Source organism: Varanus komodoensis, unplaced genomic scaffold (genome assembly GCF_004798865.1).
Source record: "Varanus komodoensis strain SLA01 unplaced genomic scaffold, ASM479886v1 scaffold2, whole genome shotgun sequence".
NCBI lineage: Eukaryota > Metazoa > Chordata > Lepidosauria > Squamata > Varanidae > Varanus > Varanus komodoensis.
The window spans coordinates 21,418,728-21,440,558 of record NW_025335568.1 but is presented as its reverse complement, the minus strand read 5'-3'; the positions used below and the strand labels follow the sequence as shown (position 1 = coordinate 21,440,558).

The following is a 21,831-nucleotide window of genomic DNA, read 5'->3' as shown; positions in this document are numbered from 1 at the left end:
GCCAATATAGGTCTTTCAATATTTAGGTAATATGAACTTGTATTTTACACTGGTTAGCAGAAAGCTGTAGCATTCTGAACCAATTGAAGTTTCTAGTTGCATTTTATGGGTAGTGTTACAGTATTCTAAAAGGCTTGGATAACTGTTGCTATAATAGATTCAGTGCAACACTAAAATGTAACACTTGCTAAAATATGTCAAACAATTAAATGTATTTCATAGAAAAGTGCATGGAATTAACCAAACAGTATATAATTAGGATTTTAATCTCAATGCATTTAAAATAATTCATTTAATCAGGTCACTTAAAATGAATTCTCATTAGGCCAGTTAATGAAACAACGTAAATACACATTAACAAATGATTTGTTTTAATGGATTCAACCTGAAAGACATATTGAATGGAAGAGTGGCTTGAAGAAAACATCCACTAAAAGTTACTGAAGTATTTGAAAATGCATTGAACAAAATATGTTCTCCAAGAAAAGCAGTCAAACTTTGGGTAATCTCATTAAATATACAAACTATATTATTCTTCATAGTATTAAACTAAACAAGTCAGTCACATCAGGACTTAATCCCTCTGACTTCAGTGGCAACTTAAACAAAACCCAAGTTCATGCAATTGTTTATATCTATATGAATCAACTTGGTTCACACAACAGGAAAATCCATTGTGGGTAACTAGATGTAGTTACATAAGCCACCTACAGAGTGGCTGATTTTGTGGTGTCAAGCTATTCTGACAACATATGGCTTCTTTTAGTTTTGGCATCTCATCCAAACCTGGGGAATCAATTTTATCTTGGGTTGCCAAGGATCAACTAGCAAACCATTTGGCAAAAGTGGTAACCTTGCCTGCTTCTCTTTGCAGACTTGTGCATAGCATCACTACTGCCAGGCCCTCCACCGATGCCCAAATGGTACTGTGGAACAACCATCACTGTTTTGGCACCTTTTTATGAATTATTTCGTCAGACCTGGAAAATTGCACAGCTGCTTTTGTTATCATTATCATCACCAGTCTTCTACAACAGTGCACTTAGGAATGTCATATATGAGTAGGCTTGCTTAGAAAATCTCTTTATATGTCAAAGGGAACAGTGAAATGAAGGAAGGCAAGGAAGGCAAGACAACATAAGGGTAAATTCCAAAACAGTTGCAGGGTCTAATTCTCTAGCTGCTAATTGAAAAGGACTGGAAATGAAAATGTGACAAAAGAAGGTACACCCAAAGGCTAGATCTCCCTTTGCCAATGTGACCCTCTAAGTTTTAAGTGTTCATTAACAGCTCCCAGCAACCTCCACCTTTCAGTACTTGCTTGCATCTTCAGCTATTTTAAAAAGAAAACTATCAATCCCATTCCCTGACACATACTTTTCATTTTTCTCTTTGTAGCTTTACTGCTGCAGTTCGTAAGGTTCTAATAGGTCTAAAGAAAAGCCGGATAAGGTACCTGAATGGAGTGAAGAGGCCCAAAAGGTGAGGAATCAGGTATAGGTTTGGCTGCATATGTGTTGCATTTGTTCTATCCTGCTCTGCAATCACTAAGTTTTTGTTTTTAAATTGTTGATAATATTTTCAAATGTAGTAGCTAAGACTTTATATTTAAGTAAATAATGAGAATATTTGAGCACCTTATTAAGCAGGTGTGTAAATTTCCCTTCCATTTACTTTCCATTTGTGTACATTTCTGTGTAGTTTTTTAGGACTGTAAAGGAGCAGCAGTAACTATAGTAGTAAGAGCTCTAAAAATGATCCAAATTGGGGGGGCGGGGGGCATTAATCATTCTCTTCCTGGGCTACCTACACATCTGGGGACAACTTAAGCAGGCGGAGAACACTGAAAACCATCAGTTCAACTAGAGGGACGCAGTCACCGCAGTAGGGGGGGTCTTCCTCCACCTGGATGCATCCCCTTTTTGCCACTTTCTCTTTCTTTACCAATGATTTTCAATTAGCAGATAAGGAATTAGTTGCTGATAACTGTACACAGATTTGCCTTTGTCAATCCACTGCCTACTGCAGCTTGCCACTCATTTTGACAATTAAAGTAGTGGAGAAAATTGACCAGGTAAGACTTCTTACATAAGTTATAAGTATGCTCCTGTACACTTGTGAAAGCCAGCCAAAATAATAATTAAAAATTTACAAATACAATTTCATGGTTTTCTGAGGCCAAAACCAAAACCACATCCCCAACTGAACTTTTTTGTTTATTAAAAAAATAAATCCTTAGAAGGCAAAGAGGTGCAGTAATCTGCAAGAAGTCAACATGGGCCATTCAAAAGCAGATTTCCACTGTTGCTCTTCCTCTGTTCTTGTTCATCGCCTCCACCAATGTTGAACTACAGTTTATAAAGTCCTTGATTCAGAGTTCTGTATTCTTTTTGAAACTCCACTAAGCACCAATTACTTAAAATCAAACAAACTTGGAAGTACTGCAAAAATCCTTCTAAATAAAATTTAGAAAGAGTTAGAACACTGTCAATCTAGCATGTGCACAGCAACTAGGACCATATACTGTTGGTCTGAAAATATTTGTATAAACAAGCTACATTATTGCACTCTAAACCCTGTAGGCAGAAATAAATTGAAAGCTTGCTGCCATGAAGGGACCTGTGTTTTGCCAGATAGACCTGGATATGACCCTGCATTTTAAGTCTTGCCAGTTAAAACAAGAAGAGAACCAGCCTCTCCAGTAATATTTGCTTTGAGACAATCAAACCTGTTGAAATAATGTCAAAAGAAGCAAAACAACCCCCTCCCCCTGAATGTCCTTCCAAGGGATTCAGGCCACAACACTGATGGAAACATAAAAATAGTAACAAGAAGTTTGGCAAAATTCTTAGGCAAGTACAGGAAAAGGAATGTGGAACAAATAAAGACGATCCAGATACTGGCCTCTTGAAGATGAGTGGTATTTTTGTAGGCCTTTCCAGACACCCTTTTCCAAACCTAATAATACAGGGCCATGCAAATAGCCCAGATGTGGTCTAAAGACAAATGACATAGACCTAGAACTAAAGTTAGGCAGTTGACTTTCTAAATCTCTCAGATAAGAATCTCCCGAGAACCACATATTAACCACTTGGATATGATGTAATGAATAAACAGAACTGGCTTTGTCATTAATTCCTAACTCTTATGCACAGGAAACCACACAGCAGAATGGCATAACGGATAATGGCTATGGCTACAGGCAAGTTATTAGAGTTGCCCAATGCAAGCTTAAATCTTCTCATCATTTTGATTTAATTGCCAATCATAGTTAGAACACAAGATATTTATATAGTTTCTCAGCATTCTTCCTGTTGTGGTACATTACTCACTCTCTTAAAATAATAATAATGAAATAAGCCACAAGGGTTGCAGAAAAAATCAGTCCAAATCCAATCTACATCTTTTAAACCTCTTTTTAAAAATTGATTTTAAAACTGTATGTATGAAAATCCATCTTCCTCACTGGATTATTTTCCTAAGCAAATCAGTATAAAAAGCCATTTTTTTGCAGAATGGCAGATTATACATATTTAATAAATTTTGTATACAATTGTAACTTTAAAATATCTTGAAACACTTATTTTGTTCCTTTTAATCAGTCAGGTTAATTCAATGTTATATCCAACGATGGTTTTAAAATGGAAAAAAGTATCATGTTAAGTCTACACAGTTTATAGAGAGTAATTTAATGACAGAAGGCCAAAAGGTTTCATTCTCCCTTCCTATCACTTCCTATCTAGAAATTTCGCCTGTCAATGCGGCCTAACAAATTTACAGTAAAGTCTTTGTTTTAGTTATCTGTCAGATATTAAGCCATGAAACTCTGCCTTTTATCAAAGCCATGTCTTCATCTGTAACTATGGGCTTCAAAAACTTGTACTGGATTGTCTTTGTCTATATATGTACATATTCTACCATCAACCTCAGTCTTACATCTATTGAAGATACTAATTGCTTGGCACTAGACCAAAACCTACTTTGCCTAAAGGGCACTTAACAAATATATAAGCAAGTGTGAAGGGCAGGACAGATTTTGTTTGGGTAAACTTAGGGTGAAGCTTCAAACTTCCATTGTCTCAAAAAATAATGGAAAGAGCTCCATATTGCATGTCTAAGCCCATATAACTGAATGGCTTACTGAATCAGGGCTATCACTTGGGCAGGTGCATGAACTAAATTGAGCTAAAATAGGAAAGACATACTATAAAAGATAACAGAAAGTTGTATTAATTTTACATCTATAACAGTAATAAAACTTGTAATTGATTTTCATAGAAAAATTACATTGTAAATATTAAAGTAATTCTCTAAGCTGAATGCAAATGTTAAGATTTATACAAAAATGTATTGATAACTACAAGATTAATAAATCCATTTCCCATAATTTTGATTCTGGTTTCTATTTGTACTCTCTTGGCCTCATTACTTTGCTTATGCCTTTTTCTCAGTCTTTGACCTCACTTCTGACCGTATGCTTCATTTGTTGCTTGAGGTTATCATTCTTCCCAGACACTTACCATAGCATCTCCTTCAAAAATGAGCTCAAGCAATGACCATTTGCCCAGGAGTTCTCATTGCCCTTGAATTTGAAAATATGTCAAGGAAATCTCTGGAGACCACTTGAAGAAGTTACCAGATGCCAAAACTGCTAGTGTCAACTCAAGCACGGTGCCAAAATCTGCCTGTCCACCACAAAAGTTGTGGTCCCAACTGTAGAAGTCAGAGGACATAATCAGGATTGGCTGCAAGTCACAGCATTATCTCCTTTAATGCTTGGTTTGTTTGCTTGAGGATCTAGGGCTTTAGTAAACATTAGGCAATTCTTGGCTAAATCTGCCATTCTCACAAATTCATAGAGCATGACCACGGATATACTCTTGAAACAAATACAATAAATGAATAAATTAGAAATTGTCTCTCGGTAAAGGATACCCGATACCTGTGTCCCAATTCTGCCAGAGCTCAATAGCAGAATTTTCTATAGTGCATGAGCATTAAACTAAGAACCCTAATATGAGGAATCCTACTGGGAATGTCCTATACTGAAAAACTAAAATGGCCTACCTTCCACTAACAATCAACATTAACAATCTACAGTCCAGTAACAATCCCAGTGTAGGGCATTTTCAGTTGTGGTGCCCCATTTGTGGAATCAGCTCCCCACAGATGTAAGCTGGGAGCCTTCTTAGTACATATTTCAGCACCAAGCAAAGACTTTAATTTTAAGAGCATTTTAACTGTTGACTGTCTTAATTGTAATTTTATGTTGGTACTTTAATTGACAAATTTTAAATTTTTAATTGTTATTTACATACAAGATGTTTTCCGATCTGCTTATTATACGAAGTCAACACAGCTGGTGCTTGTGGTGATGGAATGGATGTTCTTATTGGAATTAGAATTAAACTCAATTATTTATTGACTTTGTTAACGTTGTTGGATTTTTATATTTTGTTTGATGGTTTTCAATTGCTGTAAATCACAGCCACAGAAATCATGTGGCTATAGTGAAGGTCTATAAAAGTTTGAAATAAATAAGTAACAATCCAGCTTCCATACCAAGAAAAGCTAAGTTCTGCAACTTCACTTGTATAAAGTAACACATACTTGACAACATATAGAATTCAGAGACATTGTTTGTTCTTTTCTTAGACATGGACAAAGAAAGCCCCACATCTACTGAAATTTCTATTGACTCCTTCTCTGGTTTTGGAGATATCATTTGACATCTCCAAAACAATTACATCTTATTTTCATTGCCATAACAAAAAACAGGCTTTAAAAAGAAAAACTAAAAAACTAAGATTCTCAAAATGCAAAATCCTACAAATATCAAATGTGGATTTTCTAGCACTGTGTATAACATGGATCCTGTCCCTGTTCCTATTCACTAATTCCAACAAAAACTCTGAACAAAGCTGTTTTTAATTATTTAGGTTGCAATCCTACGCATGGTGACTGGAAGATGCTGTGAGCAGCAGAACTTCTTTCTGTCAGACATGGCTAGGAATACACCCTAAAACATAGTAACAAGCTAAACAGAACAAGAAACACTGAAATAAAATTCAGCAACAGCTAAATAAAAGGTTCACTCAAACTGAACATTTTTAAACTTAAAATGTTATAATAAACTGTTTTCAAGTGACCAGTTCAATTCCATATTTGGCTTTTACTTGAGTGTTTTCGAAACATAGCTCTGGAAACAATCCAGAAATGTGATGTGTCGCATGTGCTAAAGAATAACCTCTTAGAAACTGTTCCAAATCATCTGGGCAAGAGCATTCTAACCATGCAATAACTAAAACCATCTTCATTAAAACATTGTATATATACAGTAGTCTGACCCTTAATTAGAATAATGAGAACCTTTTTGTATATCAAAAAGCCATTTTGAATAGATTATGAACTGCACATAATGAATTACTTAAGATTCATTTGGTAGTTTGTTAAAGAAATGCTGCTTACTCTAAATCTGCTGATATAAATTCTAAGTTCATAAACATTTAGAACCTCACTTTTAAACATCAAGGAGAAACAAGATAAAAGTCTGACCTTGTTACATATTGGACTGGATCCAGTTTACAAAATTCATCTGCAGTTTTTAATTTGGATATCTAAAACTATTACAAAGGCAGATGGAAACAATAAGCAATTTCAACAGATAAGATTTCCTTTATCTCTGCTTTTCCATAAATTATTCAAGACCAGAAACACTCCTGAATTTCATAGCAATGTACTTACAAAAAACAGTCCATATTAATCATAAAATCTTTAAACAGTTAAGAATGGCTTTCCCCTGTTACTTTCAAAGGTTTAATCTTAACCAGGTTAATTTAAACCAATTGTTTCTTGTTATACAATACCCTCACTAGTTAAAGCATGCAAGCAGTTCTCACTTTTTTAATGATGCCTATTCAAATCAAATCCTCTGTTCTCAATCCAATTATTCATCCATCCATCTATCCTTCCCTTCTTCCCTTCTCATTATACATACTACACCTTTCATTATACAGTGCACAGTAGAATCAATTCAAACATAAGCTGGAAACAACCAAGTGTTGAGAAATCACATAATATCCACACTAGTGTTGTTAGGCTCTTGAAACCAAGTGGGGGGATGGGGGTGTCTTAAAAAAACCTAAGCTTCAAAATCCATTCTCAGTCCTTGCCAACACACACCAGCCAGACTAAGAGTGTTTGTGTATAAGGGCAAAGGAACTCTCCTCCTCCTCCTCCTCCAGTGTGAGTTGGCAAGGATTTGGAAGTGATACCCCACCTCCGTCTGGTTTGTTCTGCCCATATATGTGTCATTTATTGTTCACATTCACACATGACAAATTAACCTAGGACATAGCTATGCAGTATGGGCTGTTCATAGAAAAACCTATGGTGTAACTGACAGACAAGTAGACTCACTGGGGGTTGTTGCCTTCTCCTTCCCTCTCCCAACCAAGGCCTAACTTACCTCCACTCCAAGCGAAGTTTGTGACCCCTTCTGCAGCCACTGCAGTTCTCTCTCCATTTTACTCCTCTTTCTTTGCAAGCCGCTTTGCAAAAGGGGTTAGAAGCAATTTTGTAATAAGCTGGAGGTCGTCTGCGGGGCTTGTTACCTACCAGCAAACTACTCTTAGCAGGTAGGGCTCGATTTGCGCAACACAACAAAAAGCCATAGCAGTCATGGTGTGCTGTACTATGTGAATCCCAGACTTTTTTTTAAACTTCAGACAGATATAACGTATCAATTTTTACTTTTCTAACTCACTTAAATTGCATCTCTTCAACCTAAACAAGTCAAATTCTCTTAAGCAGCGAACTATTTTCAGGTCAGTAATGATTTGTCGAATTCAATACCAAGAATCAAAACAAGCCATATACATGTGGCATTTCCTTCTGAAGTTACTTCTATCTGTATGTTATTTTCCAATAATATCAGCCACTAATCATAGAAACAGATTTTGCTGCCCTCTACTGGAACACAGAGCTTTTCAGTTTTATAGTCATTTCAAGAGCTTGCCTACAATTGAAAATGACTGACGCTTCTCAAATGAGCACAAGTTGAGGAGCTGGGATGGAAAGTTATAGCCAGGATGGCCACAGTTTTGTCAATGCAATACAAAGCAAGCTGATTCTCTATCCAATTAGATTTTTGTTAAGCTTTCATTCACATTTGGTGGTATCCAGTGGTATTGTTCTGCCCACAGAAATGCTTCTTTCAGTTGAATTGCAAAGGGTCAATCTCAATTCTCCCCGCAGCTCCCTCTGTGCCTGCTATAGGAAGGTTTGGAGGCTGGAAAACCAAACATGCCGGTTTTCATGCTGCATGGAAGGTTATTAAAGGGAGAGAAAAGTATAACAGAGTTCCTAACATGGGATAGAAGTCACTGTTTTATTGTAATGGCCACCCAGAAAGTGTGATGTCAATGGGCAGCCTTCAAACAAATCTGATAAATAAGCCACTGCATTTAAAATGTTCACTGTAATATTTCTCTTGCTAATGGCATCTTTTAACAATTCAATTTTGTTTTACCAATAAGTACATTGATATGATTGCTATAGAAATGATTAACAATATTCTAAAATTGTACCATTTATCAAAGATCTTAATGCTGCAACCCCAACCATAATACTAAACTGCACAAAGAGTTTTAGCTATTTTGCAGCACAGAAATCTAATAAATATTGTGAAGCAACACTTAACTGCTGAGTAAAAATCCTATAATTGGGCCATAAATCTGAAAAGTATAAACCAAATGAATTATTTTATTATCAGAAAAGTATATGTTCATAAAATATATATTTTGTACTTTGCAATGTACTACACCTTTCATGGATGGTGTTTGTGAACTTTATCACAGAAGAAAGCCTGGAAAAGGATATCTGCTAATAATGCATTCTTTGCACTTGACTAACTGAAAACACCCATTACAATACTTAAGCAATGAAACTAGGTGCATCTGGTGGTTGCAAAGTGCTGCAAATAAGGTACCAAAACCAAGTTAATCGAAAAGCATCAAAAGTTGTGCTGGCTTTATCCAAAAAAACCAGAGAAGAATGCCAACCCATGTCAGTATCACTTTTTAGTTTCTTGAAAATAGTTTTTTTTATAATAATATACATTAACTAATGGAACGGATATATTAGGTCTGTTTACATCTTTTTGTCCTGGGTGCTTTCCCTAGATTTCTCCAGAAACAGTTTTTTGAGCAGCCTATGAACTCTTAGCACTAGTGACCTGCACATGCATACAAAATATAACGGGCAAGCTTCTTATGGTACGTCTTCCTTATTTACATCACTTTCTAATGGCAAACTGAGGTAGCAAGTGCCTACAAGCATAGAGACTAGAGACGAAATTGGGAAAAAGGAGGCACTATCAGCATGCTTGGAGAACACCAAGGTTTTCAGAATTGTCTTTGTTTAATTTACTTAAGTCATCAAGGGGAAGCCTCTCACTCCCACCTAGCCCATTGTGGATCAGCAGTCATGAAGAGGTATGGCGTTGAGTTCCCTGCAGGATGGCACAGCTGCCCACCTGGAATCCTATCAGGAAGTGAGTGTGCACTGCAACATACAGGTCCCACTTGTATTAGACTTAAATTTAATAGAAGTCTTAACTGAATGTATACCTCATTGCTCTTATGCGCCAAATCCTGGGAAAATCTTGTACATTATGCATACTATCATGTAACGAGTATTTGTCATTTAATTGTACTCTGTGGTCTGGTGTTCTGACAACAAACAATATATTTTTGTTTTCCAAAGAGGGAAGGTTTTTGTTTTTCTTTTGTTTTAGTCTCAAATTCTGGAAAGAGTGATTGTAAAAAGCAAAAGGGTCAAGGCTAAATAATTGTCAAGGCTTTCTCAAACAATAAGCAACAAGACACCGATGATCATTAAAAAGTATCAGAGGGAAGACTGATCCTGAGTTTTCAAATATAAATGTTTCACAGCAGGAGCGGTCATCCAATGTGCAAGTTCAGTGTTGCTCAACTAGGTTATGGACTGCCTTTCAACAAACTGGTGCCTTCAAAACGTATTGTACTACTGGAATAATGAGAGCTGCATTCCAATACTTCTGAAGGACACCGCACTGGAAAAGAATGATCTAAAGACAGCATAATGTTGTTAGTCGCGAAGTTGCGTCCGACCCATCGTGACCCCATGGACAACACTCCTCCAGGCCTTCCTGTCCTCCACCATCCCCCAGAGTCCACTTAAGCTCATACCAACTGCTTCAGTGACTCCATCTAGCCACCTCATTCTCTGCTGTCCTTCTTCTTTTGCCATCTATTGTTCCCAGCATTAAAGACAGCATAATAGTCTTCTTTAAAATAGTAATATGTGGTTGTGCTCAGTCACTCCATATGCTGCTGAGGAATCCCCAGTTTTTGGAATCAACATGCTATGCAAGTTTTTTTTAAATGTACCAATGTTTTCAATGTAAAATACAGTACTAAAAAGAGATTGATGAGAAGTATTTCTCTAGTCACATGAGCATCACTTGGATTATATTTGCTATCCTTGTGGGCTTGAGGCAAAGAAGTGTTTCATTTGTGAAAAAACAGTTGAAGGAGAAGGATAGAACTCTCCTTAAGAGCTTAAGAGGAAAGAAAGGTAAGTAAAACTATAAAAGGAACTCTTCAAAGCCCTTCAAAATGTTCTGGCAGGCTTAGAAAGAAAATAAAAGACTTTCAAAATAGAGGGTTCTTTTTTAATACTCCCATTTTGTAGCATAAATGACGGCTTGGAGACCACTTAAGGGGTATTGTTGCATTTATCATTTAAAGAAAAGCAACTGAGTTAAGATTCTACTGCAGCAATCCTATCTTTCTTAACTTTCAAAAATCCCAATAACACATCAGTTTTCACCACAAAAGCTTTTATATTTCTTATCCTGAAATTGCTCATTTGGATAAACTGTGCTAAATATAGTGCCGAAACAAAATTAAGTCTGTATCACTGAATATTATTTAATGAGACACATTCTGATATGTTCTGTAATTTTTATGCTTCCAGTGAAGATCCCAACTGATATTTATGGTACATCTTGGGAACATAAGATGTGATAAACAAAGATGTACAAAGATGGAATGACACCTATGCAATGGGTCCAGGAACACCTTAAGGTGAGGACTATAGGTCTTATTTCTAACTTACAGGTTTCAGTACTAACCCAATTCATGACTGTTATGTGGTTTTGACACAACAATGCTATCCCATTTTATGTATATTTTAAACAGAACTCTTTACATTTATATATACTTCTTGTATGGTAATTGTTTTATAATTCAGACCAGGGTCAAATTTGAAAAACCAGCTAGGTGAGCCACATTTATCCAGTGCTTTTAGTTATTTTCTTTTACATAATCCACCAATACAGTGAACTAGTCTAATACTGAAAACGTGTTATTCCTTCACCTTATGCAAAACAGCACTGAAAACTGGTGACCACATGCTTCAGCCTCTTAAGCCCACACACAAGAGTTTTCAATTGGCCACCCTTACCTGTTCTGCAAAGCTAAGGAACTTCTGCTGAGACTAGAGTTATCAAAAGGCAAATGCTTTAAAATGTATTCTTGCATTCAAACATTATCCTTCACTAATGTGCAATTTACTTAAAAGTAAAACCAAATTGCAGTCATTTTGCATGTCAACCAAGAGATACTAGAGACAGTAATCTTAGGGAAGATTAAATAGACTATATATGCCTGTGCAAAACACACATTTTGCCTTTTTAATGACAAGAAAGTAATTACCTGTAATTGTATTTACATATGGAGCACGAGGTAAAAACTGGAAACTGAGAATATTATCAACTAACAAAGCATGCCTGTTAGAAATTGATCAGGTGCTAGAAGGTACTACTTGCATTATTTATTCATGAAAGAAGAATAATACATCATTACCATTCATTCAACTTACATCTCAGTAAACACACAAGCTAGTTATGTGATGGTCCATGATAATGGGGACTTAACGACAGCACTGATTTTGAGGAATATTCAGATGGCACTGATATTTAAAAAATCTAGAATCATACAGTTGGAAGAGGCCTAGAAGGCTATTGGGTCCAACGCCCTGCTCAATGCAGGACTCAAGTCTCACATTAAGTACTGTAAGTGAGAGGACAGGAGAATCACAAATGGCATCTCATGCTTAGCCCACTGTGGAATAAGCTCATTAAATTAATGGGACATGATAGTCTTAACCAACTCAAGTTCCATTACTCAATGTGTATAGCCTATACAGGACTGATAGAAGAAATTATTCTCAGCACATATTTTACAACATTCTCTTATGCATGATTATGCAAAACTGCATTCACATGTGATGAGCACTTGCACACTGTTGCATTGGTGAGAGTAGAACAAGAGCAGAATTATCATCATTTAGTATGATAAATGAGGAGACAACTCTACCCCAGTTGAACCTTCACAGATATTCGATTATTAATTTGATTTAAAACTTTCCCTCTCATTATATCTCAGTAATTTTTATGAAGAACAGCTGGCTAGACCAGACTGCCATAACAGCTTTTAATACATTTGATAATTCATGCATCTTCCTTCAGAGTCTCCCTCTCTCTCAATGCTGAAAAATCCTACTTCTTAAAATTATTTTCTAATGATTTTGCATGACAAATCCTTTATCAACTGTGTCACATTCCCCTAAGCACCCTCCATATTTTAATGGAGATGTGAGCTATGACCAGTTGAAGGGAATAAAATATGTGCTCATCAAGAATGGTTTTGATCCACTGGAAATGCTGAAAATTCCAAATTATTTTTAATAGGAGGTCATATTTCACACATGGTAAGGAAAAAGGACATTTACTTGAGTTTCTGCAGTACATGTAAAAGCCAAGCAAAATTTACCTTTCTAAAATTATCTTTATGTCTCCATTTTATAGTTAAGGTAATTACTAAAGAATGTATGGGAACTTAAGAACTGCCATGCTTGATCATATCCTATATCCTTTTAGCACATAATTCTAGGTCTTCAGCAATCTCAATCAAACACTGTAAGGAAAATCACAAGTGGGGCAAGATGGTGATTACCTCTTTTCCCAGATGTCTGAACATGCGCACACACACATATAGCTTCTGCACAATGAGAAATTCCATTACTAACTCTTATGACTATTAATTGTGTACCTAATCATTAAAATATTTTAGGGTGCAATCTTATTTATGTTTAGAAAGAAAGTTTTACAATTTGCAGAATTCTCTAGCCAGCCATGCTGACTGTTAAATACTAGAAGTTGTAGGACATTTTTCTGTCTACACATACATAGAATTGTGCCTTTGACAAATGAATGAATAACATATAATTTCAATAGGAATAGCAAGACAAAGAGAAAATCCCTACCTTTTCCTGGGTTAACTGCTTCTGGTAGACTGTCCCAATCTAGGACCCAGCTAGGGCAAGGATGAGGAGAAAACTTGGCTTCAATACCATTTTCCTGTATTTAAGAGAAATAGAAATTCTAAATGAGTTAGCAATGCATGAAAATGATTTATTCATATATGGCAATTCAATAAGAAAGTGTTACATTTGCCATCATAGCACGGATGTCCCAATATCAGGGACTGCTGTATTTGCTTAATAGCAAATTTTCTTTAGAGATACTCTGTCACAAGTTCATTATCAAAGCACATTTCCTAGAGAGGCCAAAACTTTTAAAACAACAGGGAAAGCAAAGAAATGGGCCTTAGAATACTGGCAAATCCAGATAAGTTTCAGATTAACCAGCTCATAATAAGACTTGGCATATCTCACTGGTTAAAAACAGGAACCCAGAAGTCTATCAGATATGAGTGGAGGCATTAATTCATTCTAAGCAATTAGGCAAGTACCTTTTCTCTCAACTTCAGCCCTGTTTGCAATCCAGTGTTAATGGTGACTAGCTTTAAACTATATTATAAGTTTAATAAATTAATATCCATGAAGTATTTTAATAATTTGAAATTAATATCAGTTAATACAGTTTCTTATCCATTTCTTTACCTCCCTGGCAGAATTATCAGGAGCCAAAATGCAGTAATTTTCTGGTGAAACGGAAAAATGCATTGTTTTTCTAATACAGGAAGCCAGAATTCAAGTATGAATGATTTTTGCCTTTAAAGTGAGATAGAAACATTACTTTTTTTAAAAGTTAAATAATTAAGAAAAGAAGCCAGAAACATGGTTAATTTTACCTATATGCACTGACTGAAACATTCACATACCATGTCAAACAACTCTAATGACATGTTCTTTATGTCAATTCAGAGCATACTCAATGTAGACATAACATTTTATGGTTAATAAATGTAACTAATAATGTAACTATTAACTTACCATTAATTTTGAAAGTGTTGGCCTTGGTCCACCTATAAACTGAGCAACATCATGCTTCTCTTCTGTTTCATCAGAAACTGTGCTGATATTTTGCTGGCATTCATCTGGTAAAGAACATGATCCTGCATACTTGGAAAACTGCAGATTGCATTTGACAGCAGCTTGTTTTATTCCAGGCACTTCTTGAACTCTCTGGTACCAATGGAAAATCAAAGGCAACTGTGACCTGTTCTCTTGGTACTTCTTGCTGAAAGCCTTCAAGAAAAAATATACAATTTTGCACAATGGATTTCTTGACACACTTTCTCACATAATGAACAGTTTGTAGTCCCTGATTTAGGGAGCCCAAAAATTCAAACCAAATTAGAAGTTTGTTCCAGAGCTCATTCCTAAATTAAACTGTTCAAGTTCAAAGAGTAACAGAACAGCCAGCTTTAAACTTTTTGTTTTAAATGAAACCTATTTATTAATATTTATACCTTCTTTCTCTCTCTTGCATGGGAGAGTCAATTAAGTTGCTTTTCAACTTTTATCTCTATCCTATTTCAAGACCTACAAGGTACAGATAACCTTCCATGGTATGAAGATTTTAGCCTTGAAGAAGAACTTGAGCAGTACGATACACTCTTTCCCAAAACCAGAACATATGCACAAGGTCCTAATCCAACTCAGATTATCCATGAATGCCACAAAAACCAAGTGCGGCAGATGTTAATTCCAGTTACCATGAAGCTGAATTGTGGACAAAGTAGAAAAATGTCACAGCCTAAAGGCAACATAGATGCTATTCATTATTAAAACTACACTCAACTTGCAACTGAAAACAAAAAGGAACCTCACTGAAGATCTCCTACAGGCTCAAGCTTTACTGGGGAATGATGAAGTGAACTGTGGTACTTGAGACAAAAGAGGCAGCAGGTTCCAGCGATACACAGGCTACCATTTGTTCAAATAAGAAGCCTTTATTCTGATGCTTCTGCATCGAACAAAAGAAAGTTTTATTACAAGTACGATTACCCACTGAAAACCTATGACTTATTAAAAGTAAAAGAATTAAAACTTTTAAAGTCTGCTTCAATCAAGACATCATCTGCCTACTGTAGACAGTCTTGATGCTGACTCCTAGGTGCTGTTCCAGCCTGCAGAACATGCAATCTAAACACACTCATTTGTCAGGGGTAGGCAACTTTTTGTGGTTATGAGCACTTCTGGCAAATTGAGAGACCGCTCTGGCGACCACAAGATGGTATCCACAGGAGATACGGCAACTGGCACACAACCTGCTCAAAGACTGAATACAAGGCAGAGGCAGGGTCTGACTGCCAACCTATGAAACTATTCCTTTGAACTCAAATTTTGCATACCAACAGAAACCAGTTTCACCACAATCCCAACTACTATGAAAAATGTGTTAACACCAAGAGGCATTTCCATTAAGTCCTTTCTAAATACAGTGAAAATATCTGAATACATCCATATGGATTCCAAGAGATTAGACAGTTCCCACTACCTACTGGATAAAACTAACCAACCATTTGAAAAGTAATGTATTAAAGTATTAATATTTACCAAAAAGTGATGGATGCATGGAAAGAGAACTACATCTGCCAAAGTGAAATAAAGCCCTTCAGCAAAAACATGCTCCAAAAGTGGGAGTTCTGATGTTTTCATCTTTCTAATATGAGAGGGTTTTCTACAGGTAGCAACTGGCAATTTCTGCACAGTTAACTTAGAGAAAGCTACGCTCAGTTCCAGATCAGCAGGAATGGACTCCACAGTTTCTGATAATTTTTCTGCTTGTGAGGAAGCATCATTACTTGCTGTCTTGACAAATGTTGTTTGTTGTTCAACTTTCTGTCTTCGAATTTTATCATCATTGTGCACTTTTACAGGTTCTCCCAATTTCTTTTCAAACTGTAATACCTCTTCTGGAATATTCTGGTGCTGATCAGGCGACCCCTTTAGACAGTTTTCAACAGCTAGAGGAATGCTGATTTCACAAAGTCTGGTCCATTCGCTAACCTATAAATTAATATGATCAATGAGAAGAAAACAGATTTTATAGCCTTTACTCATTATTGTAAACTGGAGGACTCCAACAGAAAGCTGCAATGTAACACACAGCGGGCTCAGCTGTTTTTGTGGCAGAGCTAAAGCTCCAGTCTATGCATACATGTAAGGCAAGAGTTAAAGATCAGTTTCGTATTCCTGCAGGAACTCTGGGCTTCTGTCTTTCAAAACAGTAGTTTCCTGCACCAGTTTTGAAGCTGGGTAGAAATTCAGAATACTTTGTAATATGGTAAGCCAAGGAAAAGCCAACAGCAAACCCCCACCAGCTTGATAATTATTCTATTAAGCCATACCATTATATTTACTCAGCACAGTATCTTTCTGGATTGCCTTAACTTGCTTTGGAAGTTCAATAAGCCAGGGTTCAACCATCCAATATAGCACAAAGACCTTACAAACACTGATCCTTCCTGCTCCCCTTTTCCAAAGTTTTGTTACTCACAGGCAAAATTCTACCATTTGCAAAGTTCACATGAATATGACTTGTTACTGGCCCTAGATAATACTTCAATATTTCATTTGGTGTCTTTCAGTTTATTCCATACTAACATCTTTAATTGCTACTTCCTTGTAATTATTCAAGAAGCAATCCCCAAATGTTATTGCTTTGTTTTCATATACTAGTAGGGAGCATGGTAACAGGTCCCTTCCATGTTACACTGTGCACTGAATAAGACTTAATATATCTGAAGTTTATCACAAAGCAGTCTTCAATTGTTTCAGTAGAAATAAACTTACTTCAGCACAAGCTTTCAAACAGGTCTTTTTAAAGCCCAGCAGTTCCAAAACGTTCTCCTTTGATGGATCTGATTCATATGTTTTATGTATTATGTGTCTCAATACCACAGCAAGTCCTGCATGACAGAATGTTCTATTCTTTTCAACAATAGCAGGCAAACAGCAAATCTGGGCCACCAATGGAAGTTCACACCTTTTGATGAGGCAAATTTCCAGGTCTTTTGGCAGTACTTTGTCTGTAAGCTGGACATCTGAAGCGTTTTCATCAGGAGTTACTAAAAAAACTTTGAATGTCTTACAGTCACAGTACGACAACAGAAATAAGGATATATATGTATGGAGAGGAAAAATACAATCCTCTTTGTGATTAAAGTAGTCTAAGTACAGATGATCTTCTGCAATATCTTTCATTTTTTCTGAAAGGAAGTAATGTAAGTAATATTATAGAATATATGAGAGAGAGAGAGAGACACGCACACACACAGAGGGGGGAGGGACAGAGAGAGAGACAGAGAGACAGAGATTAATGATATATTAAACTTGGATGCAGACTTCAATCCCTATTTTGGAATTATCAATTCTATGAATTAATTAAATCATAACAGCCTAAAACTAAAGCTCCCAGGTGAAAACAAAATGTGCAGCTTGGGACAGCAGCCCCAAATTGTGTTCCTTTGCTACTCAATAATGTTTATGTTTCCTTGAGTCACTGTAACACCATCATGTTGTAGTATTTCTCACATCACATCACTGGCAGCTGGGGCAAGGGCAGGAAAGAGTTGGAAATAGCTTAAATTTTTCTAGGAGGGCAAAAAAACCTAAGTAGGATGATACAGTAAAACATGAGCATGGAGAAAATGTTATAATTAGCTGCTTAAATGCTATATACTATAAACAACCTGTCCAGCAAACCAATAAACCTAAAATTATTACAATTCTCATAAAATGTAATGATATGTATTGCACATGCATAAACTAAGAATTATTATTGCAATTTACAGTTTCATAGTGCTGATTACTTCATGACCACAAAAGAGGGGAAAGAATAATTTTGAATATTAATAATGAAATATTCTTTCTAGGGGACAGTTTTATTAAGACTATGGTAACTTAAACTGTTGCTATTTGGGTACATCATGGGAAGGTCAGAATAACTGGAGAAAACAATTATGCCAGAGAGAGTTGAAGGCCTAAAGAAGAGGAAGACCAAATAGGAGTTGGATTAGATTCCATACAGGGAGCCACAGCCTTGGGTTTACATGAGTTGAGCAAGGCTGTCAATGCCAGGACATTTGGAGGATACTTGTTCATTGGGCCACCGTTTCTTTGAGACAATCTGATGTTACAACAACAAACACTTACTTAAGTATTCTATATGCTATCCCTTTAAGCATACAAAATGAGCTGAATGCAATAAACTATGCACAACCAAGTCTATTACTATTCCTTTCATTAGCTTTCATGGAAATGTGTCTCTCTAGCAGAAAGCCTCTTCTGCACACAGAAAGGCTGATTCTGATCTACAGAACACAATCCAAAATCCAGATTCATCCTTTTATTTGCACAAGTCCTTGCAGAAGACATTGATAAAGTGCACTTACACCTTCATACTGGTTCCATCCATACTTCACACTAATCCATGGTTTAATGCAGTGTTTAACCTTACTCAGTGTCTAACCTTACTCTGGGATGGCATGCCCCTCCCCCGCCCCCGCCATCTTTTGCAATGGGTAAGAGTTCAGAAGTTAACGCTTTCATTTTTCTGCAGTTGGCTGTTTTGTCTGGGATGACAAAAAGTGATCAACATCTGAAGCTGGTATTTTAGTGAACCAGAATTAATATTAATCGCACTTCCAAGTTCAAATAACTTGACAAGTTATGGTAAACTAAGTGCAAAAATGTCCAAATTCCTTCTCTTGGCTGCCTGGGAGAAAGGGAGGGGAGGGGGGGAAAGTACAAACCTAGGAGAAAACAAGATTTGTTCACATCAAACTAAGTTGAAAGTTGCCTCTGTATCTCCCTTATTATGGGAAACGTAGCACAGCACCAGCTTCAATGTTCTGTGGTGACATACTGAAAAGGTCTTCTGTTGGGTTGTACAAGAGTATGTAGAATAATTCCCAAGTCTGCAATCCAAAACATCTATACTAGAGAGCAATCCCCATTGAACACATATAATTTTATATCCAAATAAACATGCTAAGAGGCTGAAAATTCTCTACACAGACTACTAAATGCAGTAGAACTGACTTCTTAGTTAACATGTACCCAGTTGTATTGCAATACACTTTATACTTCAGGTTAAAAGTCTTTAAACAGGGCAGTATCCACCAGGACCACTGTGCTTCTGATAATCGTTTTGTGCCAGGGGGATCTGCTTATACAATGGGAGTTATACTTTGTAAAGAAAACCCAGAAATGAGTGGGAAAACGTGTTTCTAAAGTGGTAGAAATCAGGGGAGCCCCTTCCTGTGAATGCCATTCTAGAAACAAGTGTTCTTGCCCAGTTGGGGTTACTCTAATAACTGCTAGCTCCCTGTTGGGCTAGCTGTGTATTCCTCTAACACAGAGACAGCATTGGATTCTTCCATTATATTTTAAAATAATTTCAGTTCAAATTATTTTTGCATGCTTTTTTTAAGCAAGACCTTTGTGACAGTACTCTGAAGGTAGTTGGGCACAGAATAAAGATAATTGATTCCATATAGAATTACAATTCTGTACCCATTATAGATGATTTCTGGAGGCCACTGACCACAGGATCAGTATTATACCTTTAATAAATGTTATACCGACCTTTGTATAAATTATATATCCAGCTTCAGCACCTGAGACACTAGATGGCACACTATCAAAACAATTAGAGCTGAAAAACAAAAAACCATGTTAGATTCTTTTATTATATTAAGAACTGTAGCTATTTATTCACAAGAATATTTATAACCTAATTTTCAGTCCTGAGAGCAGATTTCAAAACACTTATTGGCCGATACTGTTACTTTGACAGTCATATCACCACAGTTTATTAATTCATTATGCTTTTAGCACAACTTCAGGCACTAAATAGCATATTCAGTATAAATAGAGCATTTGAAATCACAAAGGATTCTTAATTTTTTTACTTGTAAAAATCGTAATTTCCAAGCGTTATAGAAATATTGTTGAACAACTTACAATTTCCAAACTGATCACTTTTGACACAGGACAAGCAGCCTGTAAGGATGCACACTAAAAGGTTAGCAAGAAAACCTAGAGGTACCTAGCTGCGAAGCCAACTCTAAACATACAAGTGTTGTCACTGCAATGAGCACTGCCAGTGATTACTGCATGGCTGTGCAACCGAAGCCAGAGCAGTAATCTTCAGGTTTTGTGACACCCCTAATAAAGAACAGCCAGTCCTGCACTCCTATTTGCTCCCCAGCACCTAATACTAAGGGAAAACCAAACCAAGACCCATGAAATGTACTAAATACACGATGTATTCTTTGGACTTGGCTTGTGACACAATCGGCAAAAAGCTGGCTACTATAGCATCCTCAAATACCAATAGCTAGTATCACCAGAGTGGAAGTATACAGTAGGATGCTAACACCTACCCTACCTCCTAATGTATGTATGTATATATTTATTTAGGGGACTTCTATGCCGCCCCATTCGCCGAAGCCTCGGGGTGGCTCACAACCATAAATAAATAGAATCCAATAAAACAATATAAATTAACAATATAAATTTGTACATGTGCATGTGAGAGCTATCCAATAGTATCTCTGCTAGGAGAATGAGATAAGATTAAAGGGAACTGCCACAACAGGGGCTTTGAAGAGGGACCTCACACAGTGCATACTTATGGAAATTACAGCCACAAGATATGCCAGCTTCTAGCTCAAATGATTTTAAAAAGGAATCTAGATGAATTCATGGTGATGCATAGAGTGGTATGGAAAGTTTCCAGGTTTTTTCCTTTTAACTATTTACAATTCCGCACAAACACATCCCTTATGTTTTGCATAACAAACTTGGAACTCTCCATAATACTCCAGACATCTGATAAAGGAGGTCACACTCAGCAAAGACCTAAGAGAAAATAAATTGCTTGTTCTTTAAATAGGCAATCCTTTGCATATTTGGGGGCGGGGGCGGGAGGAGGACTAAGTCCTACAGCTCCCAGCATTCCCCAGCCAACATGCTAGTTGAGAATGATGGGACTTGTGGGATTTATTACTGTTTGCATAGCCATAGATGACGCCTTAAAGTGCCAGACTGCTATTTTTGCTACAACATACGAACAAGAGAGTAGCTGAGAGCAAGGACGAAACAGCCGTGGATGGCTGGCAATCAGGGACGCAGACACTAAAATACATTACCCTCCTATTCCACCGCTTTTTAAGGAGACTCTCCTAAAAAGCAGAAAAATAGCCCGACGGGGCTACCTAGTGAGAAAGAAAGGCACTCTGCACGCGCCCAGCAGCAATTTATCGGGACTATAATTCTACACATTCCAAGACGGCTAACCCCGGCATTGAAAATGGGAGTTGGAGCCCCAGCACCGACGCCCGCTCTCCGTTTCCCCGCCACCGGCCCCTTCCCTGGAAACTTCCAAGGCTTCCCTACCGAGCAGCGGCCACAGCACCAGCACCTGCACCAGCACCAGCCGCCGGTCTCCCCCTGCAGCGCCAGCCC

General features: G+C 36.9%; 1 protein-coding gene across 6 annotated transcripts in view; it reads right to left on the bottom strand.

The window, feature by feature from the left end:
* Window positions 1-21,821, bottom strand: part of GSTCD (glutathione S-transferase C-terminal domain containing) — a 57,346-nt gene extending 35,525 nt beyond the window's left edge. For 2 of the 6 annotated variants that reach the window (XM_044428373.1, XM_044428374.1), the window contains exons 1-6: window positions 21,582-21,740; window positions 19,948-20,017; window positions 17,152-17,567; window positions 15,913-16,365; window positions 14,344-14,598; window positions 13,372-13,465 (exon numbers count right to left, since the gene is read on the bottom strand). In XM_044428373.1, coding sequence (XP_044284308.1) covers window positions 13,372-13,465; window positions 14,344-14,598; window positions 15,913-16,365; window positions 17,152-17,562 — 1,213 coding nt within the window. In that variant the 5' untranslated portion in view covers window positions 17,563-17,567; window positions 19,948-20,017; window positions 21,582-21,740. Of the gene's footprint in view, window positions 1-13,371; window positions 13,466-14,343; window positions 14,599-15,912; window positions 16,366-17,151; window positions 17,568-19,112; window positions 19,278-19,947; window positions 20,018-21,581; window positions 21,742-21,762 lie in introns of those variants that run through there. The other 4 variants (XM_044428371.1, XM_044428370.1, XM_044428375.1 and 1 more) reach the window with 4 other exon arrangements.
* Window positions 21,822-21,831: the final 10 nt, after the last annotated feature.